At 38.9% G+C, this 19,014-nt stretch overlaps 1 protein-coding gene across 6 annotated transcripts in view; it reads right to left on the minus strand.

Annotated features, from left to right (window-relative positions):
• LOC149151416 (uncharacterized) overlaps positions 1–19,014 on the minus strand; it is a 241,471-nt gene that overhangs the window by 186,662 nt on the left and 35,795 nt on the right. For 3 of the 6 annotated variants that reach the window (XM_089439862.1, XM_089439863.1, XM_089439861.1), the window contains exons 2-6: positions 8,492–8,551; positions 7,614–8,399; positions 7,271–7,369; positions 6,732–7,046; positions 6,537–6,644 (exon numbers count right to left, since the gene is read on the minus strand). In XM_089439862.1, coding sequence (XP_089295988.1) covers positions 6,537–6,644; positions 6,732–7,046; positions 7,271–7,369; positions 7,614–8,399; positions 8,492–8,551 — 1,368 coding nt within the window. The remainder of the gene's footprint in view (positions 1–6,536; positions 6,645–6,731; positions 7,047–7,270; positions 7,370–7,613; positions 8,400–8,491; positions 8,552–19,014) is intronic. The other 3 variants (XM_089439864.1, XM_089439865.1, XM_089439866.1) reach the window with 3 other exon arrangements.

The raw sequence follows: 19,014 nt of genomic DNA on the forward strand, positions 1-19,014 counted from the left end.
GAATTTATTTTTGCAAGTGTGATCAAGCAAGAAGAGTTGGAATAGAGCTAGATCTAGGCCCTTGAGGGTAAGATCTAGTCTCTAAAATTTTTTGTAGGGGCATCCATTGAAGAATTTGCAATAAAATTCAGATTTGAAGAAAATTAATTTTTCTGAAGCAAGGCTTTCAAATTTTAGCTCTCCCGAGCCCGAATCTAGCCTCTCCAGAGCAAGTGTTTCCCTCTCTAGCCTTTGAGTTAGCCTTCCATCCCTCTACATCATCATTTTTAGCCCTTTTAGGGCTAGTCGTAGCCTCTAGGGCCCTTGCCCTTACCTATTTAGCCCTGCATCAAGGGTTTTAGGCCTTTTTAGGCCTAGCCATATTCTAGGAGGCCTTAGACCCCCTCCTCCACACTAGACGGCTGCCCTAAGAGGCTTTTCGTGGGCTTTTAAGCCCTCTTCCTCCTTCCTCCTCTCGGCCTCCTCTTCTAGCCTTTGCTCTTCCTCTTTGGCATTTTCTTGCTTCTTTTCAACCCTTTCCTAGCCCCAAACCCTAGCCGCTAGCCCTTGGAGGGCTTTCTTCCTCTAGCGTCAAGCCTTCTTGGCCTTTTCCCACCTCCATTGCCACTTTGTTGGCCTTCTAGGCCTTCTCTTACCCAACACTAGACCTACTGCGCTTAGCATTGCGCTCTCTTGGCCCTAATTTGACCTCTGTCCATCTCTCAATTTTCTGGACTGAATACTTGGTGTGTTTTGCAGAAAAGTTGACTCAAAAGCTTTTATTTTCAAGTGGCATCTTCATTGGAAAATTTAGGCAATTTTGGCAAGTGTGCTATAAGGCTTTAGGCCTAGGGTTTGCTCTCTAAACCCTTAGTTTCTCACTGCTTTGCTTCAGCTGTCATTTTTATTTCATAACAGTGAATTAAAAGCCCTAAAATAACAGCTAAGTGGTTTAAACCAGTGTTGATAATATTGTCGATATATCGGCGATATTTTCGGCAAAATGATATATAGTCGAGTAAATATCGGTCGGCTATGTTTAAAAATCTGAGAAAATATATATATATATATATATATATATATATATATATATATATTATGTTTGCCGATATTTTTGATAAGATGTTTTCAAGACCCTCGCCGATATTTTACCGATACCGATATTTTCAACACTGGTCTAGACTCTAAACACCTTAAAAATTCATAATAAAATTTTCCTATTTTTGTGGCCACTTGGGAATCAAGTTCCTAGCCTAGATCTACTCATTTTCTTGTTGGAAAATCACTGCATAACTGAATAATCAGATCTGATATTTTCTTAATACTGCATCTTAAAGGGCTTAAAAATCTAATTTTTCAGTTTGGAAAACTTGATCTAAGAATTTGATAAATTTTGTGCACGAGGTTTTGGATAAATGATGAGAGGGTGCTCTATTAAGACACTCCTTGATGGGAAGTCACCAATTCAATTCCCCACCCAATCGAGGTGATATATTGGACATGATGAAGATGTAGTCCGCCAAGCTTACAAACAAACAAAAATTGATAAATTTTGGGCACTTTTTGACTCAAGTTATTGCACTAATAACTCACTGTTGGTTTACTTTTCTTACTGTTGTAATAAGTATTTCAGATATGATATAACAGTGAGTAAATTATCATAAAAAGGATAATTAACTCGTGTTTTACATTAGCAAGTTGTTAGGCATCTCATTCATCATATGTGGTTCTCGTATGCTTGTTGTCTCTTCGGTCTAGATTGATTTACTTGCCGTTGTCATAAAAGTTTAATAAGGAGATAAGTGGAATCAAATCTTTGGATTTATGCTCATGGTTTTGTAGCAAATCGACTTAAGTGTGCTAACATATTTATTGTTGTGAGTGGATCCGCAAGTTTCAAGTTTCATATAAATTCACTCACTCAAGCACTTAATCCATAATTGTATCTCTTTGGTAAATTTGTGAATATAGTCATTCTATTGTTGGGTGATCATTGAAGAATTTTGGTGAAGAGCATTTGTGATCTTATTGGCACAACTTGTTCTAATTAAGTATCATTGAACAAATTGTGATCTTGTGGCACCTAAGTATTCTTTACTTGAAGGCTTCTATTCTAAAATGAACATCTCATAATCATAGCATAAGATTGTTGATTGAATATCTTGAGTGATTGTCATCTTGTGGATTTGACATTGGCACTAATTTATTGGCACTTTCTTGGTTGTAAGATTACATTTGATTTACAAGTACTCTTGTCCTAAAGAAATATTATAACTTAAGTACTTAAACCTTATGCAATCTTGACTAAGAATTTCACTCATCATCTATGCATAAGCATTCTAGGCTTAATCTACATTAATAATTTACCTCCAAGCATAAGCTTGGTTGATAGATTCCTAGGACAACCCTCTCTCATCTAGCTTGAGGAATTCAGCCCTTTTTAGTGGTTAACACAATGATCTTGCAATCGTCGGAGCCACAATCTCTGCAGTGTTGGAGGCACTAGATGGTTGGAATACAGGGGGAGGTATCGTTAATCAAGCCTCTGATTGCTTCTCGTTGGCTTCCATCCCACAACCTACTCTAAAGACTGATCTCAACATAGTTAAGAGAGAGGTTCCATTTAGATTAGGCATATAATTTAAAAGTAACCAAGATCCTTGCACTACACCTAGTTTCTAGGACTTGCATCTCATATAGGTTAGTTGATCATTTAAGCAACAGTTGTCCATCCGGTTACTTGGTCTTGATTTCTAATAAGGAAGAATTTTGACTCCATAAGACACTGGTTTCATTTCTAAATCTAATCGAATCCTCAAGTCTTACTATATTAAACCGAGTAGCTAGGCCACTCAACTGTGTCTCCCAGACAAGTTGGTTCCCAACTTGTCTTCCATCATCTCATTTCCATAAGGTCTACCCCCCATAGCCTGTTGTTGGGAGACAGCTAGAAAGGAGTGGGCAGAGATCAAAGTGACAGCCCCTGCCCTGAGTAATTGTCGCAATGCCTGTACAATTTGAGCGACAACACGTCCATCAATAAGGCTAGCGAAATTCTCAAGAAGAAATACAAGTTCAAATCCCAGTCATCATCAAATGAAATTATCATCACATCAATATATATCCTCCCTAGTGTTTTTAAAACCGGAACCGGTGACCAAACTGGTCCACCTAATGAACCGGTTTACCGACCGAAACCGGTCTAACCGGGACTAGTTTGGTCTAAACAAACCGGTTTTAGAAAAATACATTAAATAATTAATTTTTAATGAAACAAAACTATTTTTAAGATTTAAAACCATGATTCCAAGCCAATAGAGACAAAACATGCAAAGTTTACTCATTTAGATACCATGTAAAGGTGAATATATCGAAATGGCACCGAGTGCAATACATATCATCGACAAAATAGCAAAATACATAAGACATGAGTCTCTAAATGGCCTATAAAGTCCAAAAACAATGTTGCAAGCTATGAGGCCATTGGCCTGCTACAAGTCTACAGTGTACACATGATCAATCATAAAGTTCATCACCACTACTAGCCACAGGATCATCATTAGGAGCGACATAGACATCACCTAGTTTAGAGTTTGAGGATGCCTTAGCCTGTTCTGCAACCTCAGTAGCAATGCCACCAATAACAATAGAAGTGGACCTAATGGAAGCATGAGTTTGTCGACCTGCACAACTAGCGCCTTCCATTGGTTCTTTGCCTTTCATTGATGCCGCTACTGATCTTGGTTCTGATGCCGCCACAAAATCTGCTTCATCTCCCGCTAAAGCCATGTCAATATCAAAATCAGCCTCAAACACAGGATCTTCAGTCTCCTCCACCCATTCTGATGTTGGATCAATATCGTCCAACACAATGGGATCTAGATCAGGTGCTTTGTTCATCATTTGGTTCCACCTCAGATGAAGGTTGTATTGCACGAATGTCAAAAACAAGATCATTTAACCGTTTTTGTTCCTTAAAGGCTTGGAGAGGGCGTTTTTGGAGGGAAAGCACCCTTAATTTCCCTCTAAAACCCATAAAATACCTTGGAAAAGCATCATTGTGGGTCCTCAGTGGGCATGGCAGGTAACCAACCGGTTTAGGACCGGTTAGACCAGTGTAGGACTGGTTAGGTCAAAATTTTCGCCACACAGCCTATTAAACTCTGTTTTTTCACCGGTTCCAACCGGTGGGCCTGCTAACCGGCCAGTTAGACCAGTAACCGGTTAGCTAGGCCAGTTTTTAATACTATGATCCTCCCCAACAAATTCAATTTGCCTAATAAGGCCTACTAATGTGCCAACTAATAAAATAATGTGCAAAAATAACATCCCTTGGTGACAAGCCCACCAAGATAGCTCCATAATACAAAGATATGCCTCCCAAGAGGGAAAAATAATAGATACAATAGGTTGAAGGGCTAATGAAGAAGCCTAATGGAATCCAATATGTGCCAAGATGAATAAATGAGCTGCAAAAATAGTGATAAAGGGGTTGGCCCCTTGATATCCAAGCAAATGGCATGTGGTGCCCCCAAGTGGCTATGGGTCTCCAAATAGATCGAAGAAGCTTGTATCCCATATGTAAGGGCTAGAAGAACGATGCAAGCCCTCCCATTGTCTCCCATAGTGAGACACATCTTCTTTTGGGCCCAGGATCAGCTGCCAAATGTGTGGTACAAGAGTGGAGCCGACTGGGTAAGGTGGTCCAGGTGCATCATCATCGTCCAAGAGGTGGAACACAAGAATGCAATAGGTGGAACTAAAGGATCCCATGAAGTGGCAATCTTCTCTCTGCTATCGTGGAGGCCCGTGGCTCTCAACACTCACCCTACAAATGCCAATATGACACTTTGGAGGGCTTGGACCCCATATAGGGAGACCAAACCCCAGATGAAGACCCACCTGCAATCCTGTACAAGATCCAATGTGTCCCCTCCCTTTCCAGTACAACAAAACATTAATGCAATTAAGTAAATGTGCTTACAAATCATGGAACCAAATGGACACTTCATGGTGGCATGTCCTTCCATAGTGGGCTTTAGAATGTACAAGTTTCTTCAAGTTCAAGAAGAAGGTTAACCAAGGACCCTATTAGGTGGTTTCAGCCTCTAAGGGGATGACATGTCCATGGTACATCCATCAAATGGCAGGTGGCACGTGATACAATGGTGTATTGGAATGGGGCATCAGGGGAGGGCTCCAAGCCACATGCCACAGTACAAGGGTAGCTATAATAAGGGATGCCTATTCTTAGATATATGAATGTAGGAGGGAGCAATCGTGGTACATGAGTTGCCCTGGCCTTTGTTTTTCCACCCTTCTTCATATGCCTTTTGCCTTTTATTGATTTTTCTTTTATAACTACTCGGGGCTCCAGGGGATGACAGCATGATGTGTAAGATATAACAATGGATACCCTTTTTAAGGTGGGACAGTTCATTGCCCACCGAGGGTTGGGACGATCATATGTTCCTTAATGATGAAAGGGGTAGAGCTCATGTTTGGCTTTTGCCCATGTGCTAAATTTGTATGTCCCAACCATCTTTTAAATTTTATGGTACATTTCCTATTGAGAGTGGTCAAATTATGCTTTTTCTTTTCTTTTTAGCTGCAACCACCTCCAGGGCATCGTTTCGGGCCCGACCCAAGGTGTGGACAAGGGGAGGGGGAGGCTAACTCCTTGTGGACCCAATGGACAAATATGGACCCAGATGGTAAATATAGTGAATGGGATTATAATGAGCGAAGGGAGAGATGTACATGGTATCGGGAAGTGGGACCATGCAACCAAAATCAGTGTTTCCCGTGTAGTGCCACCCCTAAAGCTAGTAGCCAATAAAGGAGATCCCATGGGACTAGGATACAAGGCTAACCATCAAATTGGACAGAGGAGACAAGAGTGCAAACCAAGCCCACTCTTTCCGCTAAATCCCTCCACTAATCCAGGCCCGAAAGTGTCCATGATAAGTAAACAAAAATACCCAACTTCACAATGAAAAGCCTTACCTTCAGGGTTGGAAGGCCCACCTTCAAACATACGATCATAACAGATGGGCAAGGGAGCATATGGCTAGCTCTAGTGGCGGAGATAGTGGCACATCGAGCTATCTGGTGGCTGCAAGGGACTGCCAGTTGCCAGCGGAAGACCATACAGGAGAAAAAATTTCTCCTATGGACACTACCCACGGGTGGTGGTTAACACTTCCAAAATGCATCGACTACTTGGATCAGTTTTTCAAAAAAACAATATCAACTGCAAATTGGAAAATAAGTATAGCATATTACTTAGTAACACTTCTTCAGCAAGTAGATTGAAATATGTATCTTATTTAGGTAAGCAGCAAAGGAAACCAAACACAATATGTGTACTTGGCACAACTTTGAACATAAGAATGTTAATAAGTGCCAGCAAAAAACGCCAAAAATTGAAACCACACTAGGTAGCTTTTGGAATGGAATTATTGATTAATCACAACTTTGTCCAAGGGAAATCCAACTGTAATCCAAAAAGACGAGATGATATCGCTAGAATACACTGACATCACGCTACTACTGACCATTAGATTCTCTTTCTTCTTGCCAAAATCTCGACCTTGTATTAGTTTCTCAGAGAATAGCAGCCTTCCAGATTTTCTGTCAATGGATGTCACGCGTGCTCTTGTTTTCTGCAAGAAAGGAGTTTTTGAAGTAAATCAGATTCAGAAAAAGCCATAAGAGAAAACTATTGTATAAACTTATTTAGTTTTTCATACCTGACCAACAAAATAAGAGAAAAAGTTTGTTCTATCTTGGTTGTACAAATTAAGAAGATGCTGATATTCTTCAATTCTAATAGCAGCACGCTCTTTTTCTGCAGATTGTATATTTCCTTCATTCTTTAGAAAAGTTGTTAATACCAGAGTTGACATCTTAGTTTCAAAAATTGAGCTACATTCTTCCTCTATGCCTTTCTTGAATGTTGATGGGTCTGGACCTTTCTCTTGCAGCCATGCTTCAAAAGAAAAGTACTTCCTTTGTGGACCAAGATCTCGGTGTGGCAGAAACCCAATAAGTGAACCAAAAGATACCTGCCAAGTCCAAATCATGTATCTGGAAATTCTCACACAATAGCCAAATGAAAAAAAAAACAACTTGTTTATATTTTTATGGACAAATTCATGTGTTTTAGTGTTAATTGATGTTCTCTAGCAATGTAAGTCATTCTTTCATAACATTTTCATGCATCTAATCCAAGTGAAACTCTCCTAGGCTGAAATGCTATCAGGTCATAAGACATAGATACAAAACTTACAGCAAAACCACTCTTGAAGCAACTAATGAGCTCCACCTCCTCAAGTTCTCCTGACTTGTGAAAGGACTCAGCACGTGCCCAGTCATCATCCTTGCCTTCCTGCAAACACCTTTCAGATTTCTCCAAAGCCCATGCTAATAATATGACAAAATGTAATCATCTAAAAAATATCAAGTTACTTAATACAGGAAAAAGCATCTTGTATGGCAAAATAAGCAGCCTATTGACTTTGTCTGCTCTATGGCAATATACCATACCTCTTCAAGTTCCTCATGCCAGAGATTTAATCTCTAAGAAGAAAGATAACATAATGACTTAAGCGTGAAGGCAGATATATTTATACCTGTACAGGTTGTAATAACATTCCATTTTTCTGATCTGAAATTTGTGCATTCCTTTCAAATATAATGGCATGTACACCATCAGCAAGGGAATCTGTTTGATATAATGACATCTTATCAGATTTAGTCGATGATGGGACAGACCCACTCATTGTCTGAGGCTCTCTGGAAGGGAAACTTCTGGCATCTTCCTTGCTCTCTGAAGCACTTCTTTGAAGGTGATTTTCATCTTCTGTTCTTCCATGCAATTTTCTGTGATCCATTTCATATGACGTCAATACAATTGGATTCATGGCCATAGTTGGCCTGTTCATTGATATTCCTCTCTCTCTTTTTACTTCTCCTCTTTTATCTGCAGCAGCATAAGTGTTCACAGTATCAGTTTTTGACAACAGTGAATCCTCAGTCGCGATTTCCTTAGTATTTCGGTCACTGGGGTTCTTTCTCAAATTATAGTCAATCCTTCTGGCTTCAGGCCTTTGCTGCAAGACAGTATCTTCTAAGCTTGTCTTAACTGGGTCCTCTTTCTTCTTTGAAGGAAAATGTGGTGCTGTTGGCGGAGGCGCAAATCCATGAAAATCACATGCCTGTTTTTGCGTAGAATATGGTCTTTGCAGTAAAACTTTATGAGTAACATCCTTGGAACCAGATTCCATGAGAAGCAATTTTGCATCACTACCAAGCCTAACTGGCTCAATAGGGGAGATATCCCTTTTTCCTTCCCCCCTCATTACTTGACGAATGAGTCCATTGGACTTCCTCTTTCCTTTATTGTTAATCGACATAGACTGGCATTTTAAATTTTAGTTAGTGGTCATTCTTTTACCTCTATTGATCAACAACTTTACAATGGACATTTTAGATGGAGACCAAAACTTACTTTGATAGATTTGTCAATTTCAAGATATGTAACATCAGGATTTGATTTCCTTTCCAAGACCTGCAACATACTCCGATTCAATTCAACAAATGTATTTGCTGCAAAAGCACTAAATGCTTGATCATACTACCACTTAACTAAGAACTACTGTTAGAAATGCATTGAAATAAAATTGTATTAATATTCACAAATGACCAAAATAGGTCAATGGACTAGGAAGTATGACCTTTAAGAACAGCAATAAGAAGTGCATATAGCATCTCCTAAACAGTTCTAATCTCCATTTAATGAAAGAAAGGGTAGACAATAAAACAGAAGATGGAGGAAACCTAGAAGGTTAACCCTAAAGTGAAGCAGATGATGTTCCAGGAGGAGAAAGCCTCATAGTGACAATGCTGTACCATGACAGTTCCAGAGAGCTGCCAAGACCATGGAGGCTGAGTGAAAGCAGTAAATAATTATAAAATATTAAAAGAGAAAAGAATTTCCATTATCATCATTTAATATAGAAACTCCTTCCTGAGTTCCACATGTTCATGTTCTTCAGCTGTGTAATTTCACTGAGGAGATAATTTTACTTAACTGAAAGTAGTCAGGTCTATCTACAGCCCAGGTGGCAGGCAGATGTGTCATGTCTGTAATATTAATAAGTTAAATTGAAAAAAAAAAGAAATTGAACTCCTTAAATGAAAAATTAAAAATAGCCGACCTTAATAATAAAAAACTAAACAAATGACCATAAAAATTATGAAACTCTATAATAATACTAAACCAGCATATATTCATCTTAAACCCAGATCTTTTAAGCAGCAAGCTAATTATAGCTTTGTTTCTATTGATCCCTCAGTCCTTAGGAGGTCAAATAGGTGCCTTTTTAGGCCAATTTGACCAGGAGTCCCAACTTGGTCTTGTGGTGACAAAATTTGACTTTTTGACTCAACAAAAATTATTTTCTTTTTCTTACAAATAGTCCAAATGGGACTTTGACTCAAGTACATTGTTTTGACTCGTGACATTTTCTTTTGACTCAATAAACCCTACAAGCATGAAGAACATGCTTTGACTAGAAAAATAATAATAATAATGAATGTAATAAATGAATAATAATAAATATTTCAATACTACATTATGAAGACCGACACTAGTTACATTTTCAACATCCTAATGTCTAAGGTCGATGTATATTACCATGCTAGGTCATATCCAGAGTCTTCCAGAATTTGACTAGGTCTTTCTAGGATTTTTTAATTCATTAAAGATTCCCGCAGGATGCAATTTTTAATTAACTTCCTATGTAATAATGTAAATAAGTGGCACTAGGAAATGTTGGTGGCATGTGGGTGCTCAAAATTCATGCTCATAGCACCAACATTATTCTAGTACCCACTTTGCGGGTCAAAATTTGATTATTCCGCCATGAAAACCCACTTTTACTCATAAAAGTGGAGAAATAGAGAAGTAAATTGCAAAAAATATATATATATTGGGGATATATTAAAGATGTTTCTCCAAGTCAAAAAGGTCAAGCCAAGTGATATGGCATTCAAGTCAATTCAGTTTGAGGCTGATTTAGCAGCCCACTTTAAAGGGTCAAGTTCTTGGCCAAGTAGACCATGAGTTGACTGCCTATTTGTGGGGTCGAATTACTAATATGTCAAGGTCGAATTTCCTCCTCCAGATCACAGACTTGCTGGCAGTTAAAGGTCAAATATGATTGGGAGTTGAAAGGGGGTTAACTCCCCCTTAACCTCACCTCCATCTACACACGTCCACCTGAGATAACACGCAGTCCACAAAGGGATCAGCACTGCCATAATAGATACCCACGTAGGCGAGTTATGTGTGGATTTGTTCCCCCTTCGCCTCCACTCATCTACACATGGCAGCAAGCACAGAACTTGCACCAGATTGAAGACCGATCCACTGCCTCATCCTACAGCTAGCACTCCTTGGTGACACCTACATCCAGCCTTTGCCACTTAGCAAGTCAAATTCTCATTGGGATTATCATCATTCGGATGTGCTCTAGCCATGAAAATTGGTGGAGAGTCTAAAGCACATGAGATCTCCAAGACCCATAAATGGTTTGGGCAGATTCTAATTGGTTTGGGACATATTAAAATAATTAATATTTTTAATGGAGTTCCTAAGCCTAAACTTAGGAAAATTAAAATATTAATGGGTATTAATATAAAATTCAGTTAGAAGGTTCCAAAAGTCATGGATCAAGCCAAATCTAATCTTAGCCATTGATTAAAGATTTAATCTCGGTCGTTGAAGGACCAACGAGAAAAGTATAAGAGAAGGCTTGAGGGTCAGTTGGAAAACACACTAGAGTGATCATTCATTCGATTTGCTAGAGCGGGGTTGCTAAGCAAAGTCGAATCAGTGATCAGCAACGAGGGGCAGTGAGTACTGGACAGAGAGGCAAAGACTGCCAAGAGACCAGCGCAGAGGCAGAGAGCGAGAAACAGCAGCCAGAGTAGGCTACACAAAGCCCAACGGAGATGGCGCAGAGGCCAGAGGGATGTTGGAATTTCTAAGTCTAACCCGTTAGAAACCCTTCATGTACTTTCGGATTTATTCCTACCTACTTGTTCTGTTAATTAACAAGTTATTTACCATGTAAATACTGAAAATAAATACAAGTACACGCTCAACACATTACAGATCATGAACTGAAAGAAACAAAACAAGCACACAAGTGACACCGTTGTTTTTGGACCAGTGTCCCCAAAAAAACCCAATGCGGGAAAACCGGTGCAACTATCTGAGGGTTTTATTATTATGCAGTTTTTTAATACAATCTGGGTGCCAAAACCAGCTCACCCAACAGAGAATAATCTCGGTAGTAGTACCTCTCCTTCGGAGACAGATGCACCGACTGAAACCCCAGATAAACACTTCGGCAGCTCCTCAGCTCCAATCTGCCCCACGAAAAGCCCCATCATGAGCCTCTTTTGCCCTAGGCGTCAGCTTTCCCGGCAATTCTTGGCAGTTCTGATTATTCCCGACAGTTCCGGCTTCTACCCTCTACGTCAGCTTTCCCGGTTGTTGCGCTGATCCTCCCGACACTATCTCTGCCTCTCTGCTTCTGTATTCACTGCCCCTCAACTGCAACTCTGATCACTCTCTCGACTTCCTCAGCAAACCCTGCCCCAGAAAGTCGAAATCTTGATCAACTCGGTGTGTTCTCCAAGTGACCCTCAAGCCTCCTCTTATACTTTTCTCGTTGACAAATCAACAGTCGAGATTAAGTCCCTAATCAACGACTAAAATTAGATCTGGCTTGATCCATGACTTTTGGACCTTCTAACACAGTTTTATATTAATTCAAATTAGTATTTTATTTTCCCTAAGTTTAGACATAGGGACTCCATTAAAAATATTAATTATTTAATATCTCCCAAACTGTTTAGAATCTGCAAAACCCTTTCTAGGTATTGGAGATCTCATGTGCCTTAGCCTCTCCACCAAATTTCGTGGCTAGAGCACATCCGATGCTACCCCAAATCAACAAGGGACTGCGTCATCCACGCAGAGGGCAGCAGGAGTGACGCAGAGGGTCCCAGAGGCTGCGCAGTGCCTCAGAGGGCTGACGCAGAGGCCAGAAGGGCTAGCGCAGAGCTTCAAAGTTGTTGGAGAGGGTTTTGTGGGACAGATTTTCTGAATACTTGTTTCCAAATAGAGAGGTATTGTTGCCGGTTATTTTTCTCTATCGGGTGAGCCAGTTTGGCACCCAGTTGTACTCAAGGAAATACTGCATAATAATAAACCCTCAGAATAGTTGCACTGGTTTTCCCGCATTGGGTTTTTCCAGGGACATTTGTCCAAAAATAACAGTGTCACTTGTGTGTTTGTTTTCTTTCAGTGGTTGATCTATAGATGTTGAGACTCGAAGATGTCTTCTTGTCTGGGAACCGATGGAGGACATCTTCTTGGATGTTTATTGTGTTTATTTCGTTATTTATATGTTTTACTTAACTTGTACAAGTAGAAGAAATAAACCAGAAGAATACAGATTCTACACATGGCAGCAAGCACAGAACTTGCACTAGATTGAAGACCGATACACTGCCCCTTCCTACAACTAGCACAGCTCCTCCTTGGTGACACCTACAGCCAGCCTTTGCCACTTAACAAGTCAAATTCTCATTGGGATTATCATCATCTTGGCACTTAGCATTTCTCTCTTGCATTGGGATTCTTCCCAAAAAATTTATAAATAAGCCCCTTGGGGTCTCATTCTTTGATGGTTGGAAGCTTGAGGCTTGGTTACACTCTGTCAATTTGTATTTGCTCATTGTTATAATAAAAAGTCTTTGGAGGCTCCATGTTGGTGTTCTCTTGGTGTGAGATAAATCTATGTTGGTTTAAATTCTTTCAATTTCTTTCCTTTAGTAAATTTAGGCCCAAGTAGGGGCATAATTGCCGAAGGGAGCCTTTAATGTTTTTGCAATTAGATTAGATGATGTTATGTACTTGTGAATAGCATAAGTTATCTCTTCTTCTTGCAAGCTATTGCTTACTATTTACTAATAATTGTGAGCAAGTCTTGTGAGCTATAGCACAAGTTGCCTTCAGGTGGCCAAATCGTTGCCTAGATCAACCAACCACAAAGCGCAAACTTCCAAGGAGTCATGATTTCACTACATTTAGGGGTTGCCAAAGCGATCCAAAAAAAGGGCATCCAAACAAGCCCAATACTTCTTCTTCCTACATTCAAATTCAAAAATATCTCTTGCTTACTCTTGTTGTAAGCTCTCTCCAAAACACTTCTTCAAAATCCCTTCTCTAAAATGGGATCCATTGTAACATCATATCCCTACATCCCTCATTCTATAAGAGGGATCTAATAAAGGAATTATTTCTCTTGGGAGTTAGGGGATTTTTCCCCTAGGCATCCCCCCCCTTCCCCCATTTGGAGAAGTCTCGCTTGTGATGATTGAGTGATTTCTATTGTTTTGCTAAACTAAAATAGAGTAGCCTAATCAGACTAAATAGGTGGCCAATTCTCTTTTTATGCATCCAAGTTTTATCAAAGAAGCAAGCATTGGGAGAAGTCTTTGGAGAGACCAACCCACTCTTGATACATTCTCAAAGGAGCTCTCATTTGTTCTTTGAACCTATTGACCACTACGTGTCAATGACTCATAGCAGTACACCCCATTTTTTCGCAAAAGGGATAGTGTCTAATCGATGTGTTTGTGTCATCCAGCTATCATCATCAGTCTGATCATCATGTTATAATGTAAATCCATTCTACATGTGAATAATGTAAATAATCTCAGCGGATCAGTGTCGTGTATGTAATTGCCTAGTTAAACCTACTTTTCTGGTGATGATCTACATTCCAAGAGGTTTTTTTATCTAGTCGGCAGAGTTTTCCTTCAGCCTTACCCCAAAACCAGAATGGATTTTGTCACTAGAATCTTAAGCGAGTCCTAGTGTTATAGATCGAGTCTATGTAAAAGTGATTTGAAAATAATCCTAACTAATTGGTTAAGTTATTTTATTACAAATTACTTGGTCTGCTAGATTATATTTGTGTCGCAGAAATGGATAGTCTGTGAGGGTCTTTTTCAAATGGGTTTTCCCCCTTATGATGTAAAAATATGAAAATTATGATGTAAAGTGTCTTGAGGGTTAAAAATAATAATTTATCCCCTCATAGGGTAATTAATTAAATTTTCTGACCAAAAAATTAATTAAAATCCTAAGCCAGAAATTTAATTAATTCTAAGTCCTAGGTAAATTTAAATTCTCCAAAGGCAAAATTCGTCGGTCCTTAAAATTCAAATTTTAAAAGGTCCCGGAAATAAGGTAAATTAATTATTTTGCCAAATTTTAAGCCTTTGGTCGTTGGGGTTAAGTCAAAATCAAAATTTTGAGGAAATTAATTCGAAAAAAAAAAAAAAAAAATTGAGTTAATTAAAATGCATTTAGTTGAAAATTTTGAATTTCCTCAAGAATTTAAAATTTTGACGAATAAGATTAAAAGAAATTTGGATCCTCATCAACGATCAAGAGTGCTTTGATGATGATCACTCGAACTAGCCATTGTAAGATATATCTTTAAATAGGAAGTCATTTGTCAGTCAATTCATCCGATCTCTGAATTGTGTACTATGCTCTCAAACTCTCTTGTATATTTTTTTTGAATTAATGCAAAAGTCTTTGGGGTTTCAATGAGTTGTAGTGTTTCTCTTTATAAATTTATGGTAACATTGTTTTAATTTCTACTTAATATTATGTGAAAACTATCAATCAATAGCTCTCTTAGAATAATCTGAATACGGGTATCTAATTCAGTTTTTTGGATCTAGGGTAACATTTTTAATTTTGATTGAAGTAGCGGGTATCTTTATTTCTTCATAATTTTATTGTTGTTCTATTTCTCTACTTGATTTGATGGTTGATCTAGTGTTTGCAGAACATCTCTCAGGTTCTCATTGAGCGTTTGGGGATAGTCTTTGGTTGGACCAATCAACTCTCAACACATATTTTCTGAAGAGCTTACTTCATATAAGCATCAGGGTTTATCTAACAATAATATTTTTTCTCTAGGGTGTTTTTGTGCTAGTACCTTTCTAAAATTTCAAAATCTTTTAAATATTTTGTGGAAATTTTGATAGATTTGGCGATTAAGAGCCTTAGATTATCAGATCTGGGAGCAGAGTTGGACTCATACTCCTCAAATCTGATAAATCTGTAAATTATTTGTATAGATCTATAATTTACTTGTGTAGATCTGAAATTTTGTAACATAATTTTGAATTTTAACAATTGGGTTTTTGGGTATTTCTCTTTTCACTTGTGCAGGAATAGATCTGAGAAATCAGCCAAGAAAATCTTCAGATCTTAGCTAGATCTAGACCCTCCAGGGCAAGATCTAGGCTCAAAGATTGTTTGCAGGAATAGATCTGAAAAATCAGCAAAGAAGATCTTTAGATCTGAGCTAGATCTAGACCCTGGAGCGTAAGATCTGGACTCAAATATTGTTTGCAAGCATAGATCTAAAATTTTATCCAAGGAGATCTTCAAATTTGGGCGAGATCTAGACCCTGGAGGGCAAGATCTGGACTCAGAAATTTGTTTGCAGGGTCAGCCATTAAAGATTTTGCAATAAATCTAAAGATCTAAAGCAAAATAATTTTTTCAAAACAAGGGTTTCAAGTTTTGGGGCTCCTAAGCCCAGATCTGCCTTCTCCTAGCCCAACACTAGTTCTATTGAGCCTAATGCTAGTTCTCATTGGCCTTATATTCCCCTTGCTCCATTTCTTATTTGAATATTTGATTTTCTGAAGCTAATCATTGGTGGGTTTTTGTAGAAAAATTGGTAAAAAGTGTGTTTCGACTCTCGAGTATTGAAATTTTTTTGGCACCTTAAGCAAGTGATTTTCAAGGCATAGGGCCTAAAGGTTTGATCTCTAAACCATCTTTTTCCTCATTGTTTGCTACAGCAGTCATATACCTTTCTAATAGTGGTGAAAAACACATCTAAGTGGTTTGAAATTAACTAAAAAAATTGTTAAATACATTAATAAGTCATTTACGTTTGATGTGTATCAAAAAGTTGGCCTAGATCTACAATTTGGGTGATTGTTATCTCTAAATAATTCTGTTTCTGAAGTCTGAAATATAACAGTAGCAAAATTTCATGTGGGTTAGCCTAAAATCAGTTCCTAAGTTGTCTAATACATTAAGGAATTAATTTCTTGAGTTGGGAATTCATCATTAGGCTTATTTCATGTTTTAATTGTTGGCTGTAATAAGTATATCAGATCTGATATAAATTTGGAAATCACATCATAACAGGCTGAAATTCTTTTATAATTCACATGGGCAAGTTTGGAAACTTTTCGGAAAAATTTTGGCATAAAAATATCATTGATAGCTTACTGTTTTCATTGTCATATTGCCGCTGTCATAAAGTTTTTCTTACTGCCGTCCTAAAAACTAATTTCTGAAAATTAAGTACTCTGTCATGGAATTGTGATAAAATGCATATGTTTTGTTTCATAAGCTGAGTATTTTTCGAGCATCTGATATTAATTTGTGAAGACGTTTTTGTTCTCTTTGAGCTATAATTGCATTTGAAAGAATCTAGAAGATTTGAAGTAAGCTTGTGATTTAATTATGATATTGCTAAGAAGTTTATCTTTCAATCTTTGTCTAGTGAAGTGAACATTCATTTTGACAATTAAGGGCTTTGATATATAACTTTGAATCAGATCGTAGCATAAGCACTTTTCATCCTTTAATCTAACTTCATCTCATTTTCTAATCATCTCGTGCATTGGCATATTAAGTTAGTTATGCATAACTAAAATTTACTCCCAAGCATAAGCTTGGTCGATAGAGAGATAGGTATCCATCAATCTTTGCCTGAAAAACTTGTTTTTAATAGTACTTAAAACGGCGACCTTGCAGCCACCAGAGCCACAGCGCTCTACAATGCTGGAGGCACCGGGTATGTTAGATTTTCAAGAGAGGTATCGTTAATCACACCTTAATGTGCTTCGCCTTATCTTCTCTCTGCCAATTACTACGAAATCAGGCTCAACACAGAAAAGATTGAAGGATTCACATTTAAATAGGCATTTAACTAAAATTAACCAAGATTCTTGCATCTCACATTAGTTTTAGGATCTGCATTTCATATAAGATAGTCATTCATATAAGCAACAGTTGCTAATCGATTACTTGGTCCTAAATTCCCTAGCAAGATAGTTGACTTCATAAGGCACTGACATCAATTGCTTAAAATCTAATCAAATCCTATAAATCTTGTTAAATCTAGATCAAGTACTTGGTCGCTTCACTGTGTCTCTCGAACTGGTTGGTTTCTAACTAGTTATCCGTCATTCCATTTTTGTAGGGTCTACCCCCCTTAGCCTGTTGTAGGGAGATAGCTTAAACGGAGAGATTTGGGATCAGGGTGACAGCCCCCGATCTAAGCCATTGTCGTGGTGCCTAGACATTTTTTGATTTGGGATAGCATCGGATGTGCTCCAGCCACGAAAATTGGTGGAGAAGCTAAGGCACATGAGATCTCCAATACCCAGAAAGGGTTTGGGCAGATTCTAAACAATTTGGAAGATATTAAAATAATTAATATTTTTAATGGAATCCCTAAGTCTAAACTTAGGGAAACTAAAAGATTAATGTGAATTAATATAAAACTGTGTTAGAATGGTCCAAAAGGCATGGATCAAGTCAAATCTAATCTTAGCCGTTGATTAAGGACTTAATCTCATTTGTTGATTTGTCAACGAAAAAAGTATAAGAGGAGGCTTGAGGGTCACTTGGAGAACAAACCAAGAGATCAAGATTTCGACTTTCTGGGGCTGGGTTTTGCTGAGAAAGTTGAGAGAGTGATCAGAGTTGCAGTTGAGGGGCAGTAATTACAGAAGCAGAGAGGCAGAGATAGCACAGGGAGGATCAGCGCAGTAGCCGGAGAGGGACGCAGAAGCAGCGAAGGGTTCACGGAGAGCCAGCCAAGGCTAACGCAAAGGTAGCCAGTAGTTGCGCAATGCCTCAGAGGGCCAGCATGGGTGACGCAGAGGGACAGAGGACTGACGCAGTGCCTCCAGAGGCTGACGCAGGCCAAACCAAAGTGACGTTGGACTAACGTTGGGCCAGAGAAAGGCTGACGCAGTCCCTAAAGGCTGATGTTGGGGTTTCGTTAGGCAAATTGGAGATGTGGAGCTGCCGGAGTGTTTATCCGGGGTTTCAGCTGAAATATCTGCTTCCAAGAAGAGATGTACTACTGCCAAGATTTTTCTCTGTTGGGTGAGCTGGATTTGGCACCCAGATTGTATTCTAAAACTGCTTAATAAATCAAACCCTCAGATAGTTGCACCGGTTTTCCCGCATTGGGTTTTTCCGAGGACATTAGTCTAAAAACAACGATGTCACTTGTGTGCTTGTTTCTATTTCCTTCAGTTGATGATCTGTAAAGTGTTGAGCATGTACTTGTATTTATTTGCAGTATTTACATGGTAAATAACTTGTTAATTAATAGAACAAGTAGGTAGGAATAAATCAGTAAAATGCATAAAGGGTTTCTAATGTGTCAGCCTTAGAAATTCCAACATGGTATTAGAGCGTGGTTGCAAATCATAGGAGAACTGAGGACATCAACCGAGCAGAGCAGCAGCAGCAGAAAACAGTTGTCCTGAGTGACAGAAGTTGTTCCTAGCAGAGTGGCAGCAAGGAAGGGGTGACACAGTGCCTGCATCATCAAGACTGAGCCAGGAAGAGGCAGTGCAGAGGCTAAGGGAGGCAAAAGCAAGCTCATGCAGAGCCACGCAGTGGCCAAGAGGGCTGACGCAGTTGGCTGAGGAGGTTGATTTGCCAGTACCGAGATTGCGCAGAGCCTAGGAGCTCTAACCTTCAGGTTGTTGGGGTTTAGGAGGTTGTGGGTGAGTTGCAGAGTGGAGTTGGTGGGGTATTGTACTCAGAACAGTACCTAACAGGGCAAGACCAAGGAGGAGGGAGTTGCTACCAAGGGTTTCTCG

This window comes from Pinus tabuliformis, chromosome 9 (genome assembly GCF_031772625.1).
Source record: "Pinus tabuliformis cultivar Carrire ecotype Pingquan chromosome 9, CPIR1, whole genome shotgun sequence".
NCBI classification, from domain to species: Eukaryota; Viridiplantae; Streptophyta; class Pinopsida; order Pinales; family Pinaceae; genus Pinus; species Pinus tabuliformis.